The 3,620-nt window shown below is 46.2% G+C and overlaps 1 protein-coding gene across 1 annotated transcript; it reads left to right on the plus strand.

Annotated features, from left to right (window-relative positions):
- The first annotated feature begins 702 nt into the window (after positions 1–702).
- On the plus strand, positions 703–2,231 carry LOC124658013 (NAC domain-containing protein 22-like). Its single transcript, XM_047196464.1, has 4 exons — positions 703–1,182; positions 1,302–1,344; positions 1,453–1,530; positions 1,709–2,231. Exons 1-4 carry the CDS (start codon positions 775–777, stop codon positions 1,993–1,995), a joined length of 816 nt encoding a protein of 271 aa, XP_047052420.1. The 5' UTR covers positions 703–774; the 3' UTR covers positions 1,996–2,231.
- Positions 2,232–3,620: the final 1,389 nt, after the last annotated feature.

The following is a 3,620-nucleotide window of genomic DNA, read 5'->3' on the forward strand; positions in this document are numbered from 1 at the left end:
CAATAGGTGTTGCGTTGTTGCAGAGGCTAAGTTTAATTGGTATATTTTGATATTAATATATTCTTTTTATCGGAAAAAAAGAGGACTACTGAAAAGGTAGATTTTCTTAGGTCGACGAGCCGCTTAGATTTACTTTGAGCACTCCATTAAAACTAGTCATGACTCATGACTCTCTACCCTACAGAAACAACTTATAAAACTCACCAATTAAATCCAAACTCGAAATCAACCAATTAGAGATTTTATTCGGTCGATGAACCACTTGGATTTATTTTGAGCACTCCCTTAAAACTAGTAGCCACGACGGTGTACCCTACACCAATAATTATCAGAACTCTCGTCGCATGAACCTGATGGAGACATACCCCCTCCAACAAAAATAACGCGGGAAATGTCCTCATCCGGGTTAGCAATTAGCATCGCCCCGACCCCGGCCCCGCGGGCTACCTTTGGCCGGAGACTTTTCTCGTCATTTCACTGACTCTATTCAATTCCCATCCCGCACCCTCCGGTTCACACACGATCCGAAGTCCAAACCAAACCTCCCCATCACTGTCAGCGCCCGGGTTATGCATCTGTCCCGAACCCGGCCCCGGGTAGGGTTTCCTAGCTGTGCCCGGAGAATGCCTTCCTTCCTCTCTCCCCTCCTCAGCTTATATAAAGTCCACTGCGCTGGCTCGATTCCTATACCCGCTGCCACACACAATCCAGGCTTACCAGCACCGTCCTCCCCCAACATCTTCTCCAGCCAAACCTTCAAGCCCCGATCACTCTATGGGATCCCTGTCCGTTCCGATGGAAAATTGGCAGCAGGATTACCCTGCCCTGAATACTGACCCTTCCGGCGCCGACCATCTGAAGATGATAGAGCACCTCCGCCAAATAAGGGCGGGGCCGGTGGTTGAGGAACTCGACATCACTAAGCTGCCCCCATGGGATCTCCGCCGGTGCTTCCCCTTATTGAGCAAGCACTTGCTAGGGACGAGGGCGAAGGAATGGGAGACACAGCATGGGCCGTGGAAGTTCAAAACAGGCTCGTTCTCCGTCGTGCTGGGCGGGCACGACATGTTGTCCGTGGGCGCGAAGAGGACCATGGAGTTCTACCAAAATGGTACTGCTACGGATTGGGCCATGGATCAATACTTCGGGCTGGCACGCATGATGGGTCGCCTTGTGATGGAGGTAAGCATATATGCCATGTCAATTTGGGTTATTTGATTATTCAACTGTTTTATTTGCTGTTTTGTGGAGGAATCTAGGAACTCTTTAGTATCGGTTATATAACCTAGCTTTGATTGTAGGACGATGTGACGCTTTGCCATGTATACCAGCAGAAACGCAAAGGTAAAGTCCTCTTGTGTCTTCCTAATCTGAATGAATTATAGAAAGTTTCAGTATATATTAGAGTAACGCACCGGTCAGTTTACCCTTCGGATGCTGCTGCCTCTGCAGGGCCGCTCACTGAAAGAGAGTATTCAGCTCCCATGGAAAACCTCGGGGGTAATTTTGCGATTGAAGGGTATGACGTGGGTACGTTTTCAGTTCGTTTCATAATACTACTAACACTGTATTATTTTTCTGAAACAATGGTTTGAAAATTAAGTTTCTGTTAAGTTATGTTGGTGTCTATCTCTCTGTTCTTCTCTAGCTGAACTTTCTTCATTGAGTTGAATATTGAAATACGTGTCATTTTCTCCCTCGTCATTAGATGCATTGCTAGCCTGTCTTCCGCCATCCTTCCATGAGAACAGGACAAACCAGAATCACCAAGCGGCAAACAATCAGGAGGCTGCTGTACTACCGAAGCCAAAGCGCAAATCAGATGTTTGGAATGATTTCACCGAGATATATGTGAAAGATCTTGATGGCAAACTCAAACAAGAGTACGCGATGTGCAACTTCTGCCACATGCTGCTAATAGCTCCATCAAGTCACGGCACAAACACCCTATGGAAACACACTGGATCCTGCCGATGCAAACGCCAAACCCAGTAGCAACCAACACTGGATTGTGTGTTGTGCAATGCTAGACTAGGCTAGAGTAGATGTGCAGGGAGGGGAACTCTCCCTGTTTTAAATATGAAAACAGGACGAGGTTTTCCCCCAGAAAACACATGACGTACGCATCTCGACGCGTCCGAGTCCTGCAGTAGACGCGGACGCATCTAGATACGGAATATTTGATTTGGGGGTTTTTACTCGTTCGAAAAAATTTGTACTCGTATTTTCTTTTTATGAATTTGTTTGTTGAATGAAATCATTTAATCTGAGTTTCGAACCGGAGCGCACAGCTTGCGCTGCTGATAGATTGAAGATACTTTGATTCTCATCGTCGATCTATAGTCCAAACATGGCAGAAAAGGCGTTCTCACTGAGTCAACATGTGATTGCTGGAACTTCCCATGAGAACTTACGCATATGTGTCCACTACACAGGCATGATGACGCATAATAAGCACAATAAATAGGCTCAGATTGCAAAGGGAGAAGACAGAAAATGCTCCTTACAAGCAGAGGATAAAATCATAATCATTATTTCGTTTTGACTTCGGTAAAGTATCTGTACGAACTGTTAAGTATATTTCTTGTATTTGTAAGTATTTGATTCCTATCAAAGTTGGCCAATTAGTGCTTCGTGGGTTCACAAGATTGTTGTCAAATTGGACATGCCTCATTTAGTATTTCCTGCGACGTTTAAAAAGAATATGGACGGCTTGGACTCATGCGCACTCGGTCATACAACTTAGTTTTTTTTTGAAGGAAAGGCAAAATATTAGATTCGACAAAAGCCTACTCTCCCGCAATGAGGTGACCCAAGTGTTTGGCGGCTGCGACCACCCAAGTTCTAGCTTCCGATTTGAATTCGATCGAAGATGATGGTGGGTATGGTGCTCATGTGCTTGAAGGTTCTTGCATTTCGTTCATTTCAAATCTCCCATGAAACCAACATGAGAAGGGTGGGCAAGAACAATAGCATCAGATGCGTGACGTTGGGGTGTAGGTAGCATGGGCACGAAGGTGTTGGGCAGCGGCTGGTCATAGAGGTAGTGGTAGGCAGATCTCTGAAATCCTAAATCTAATCAATGGCGAAAACGCCCCGATGACGAGACGAGAAACACCAACAGACCTATAGCATCTGCAGGTGAATCAACATCGAAACAGTCCACATCCTAACGTTACCCTAAAAATCCGAACAAAACAACCACAATATTCTCTAAAACACCATAAATCAGAACGAATTCGATAACAGAACTAGGAGAGCGTGCAGAGGAGAATATGGAAACTCGATGTAGACGAATGGAGTAGACGAGCAACAAGAACTAGGGGCGAGCGACGAAGGGGCGGAAGAAGCAGAGCTAGGCGGAGACTCGAACGCTCGGGGCGAATGGAGCATGACCAGATACCAACATGCGCCGGCCCAAACAATGCGCTGGGGGTGTGCGGCACTCCGTATACACCGACTTGGTCGGTGTCTAGGATATGCGTCAGAAAAGAGCTTGATGTCTATGCACGCTTCTACTCTTGTTGACAGTGTTGGGCCTCCAAGTGCAGAGGCTTGTAGAACAGCAGCAAGTTTCCCTTAAGTGGATCACCCAAGGTTTATCGAACTTAGGGAGGTAG

This window comes from Lolium rigidum, chromosome 5, assembly GCF_022539505.1.
Source record: "Lolium rigidum isolate FL_2022 chromosome 5, APGP_CSIRO_Lrig_0.1, whole genome shotgun sequence".
In the NCBI taxonomy this organism is placed as follows: Eukaryota; Viridiplantae; Streptophyta; class Magnoliopsida; order Poales; family Poaceae; genus Lolium; species Lolium rigidum.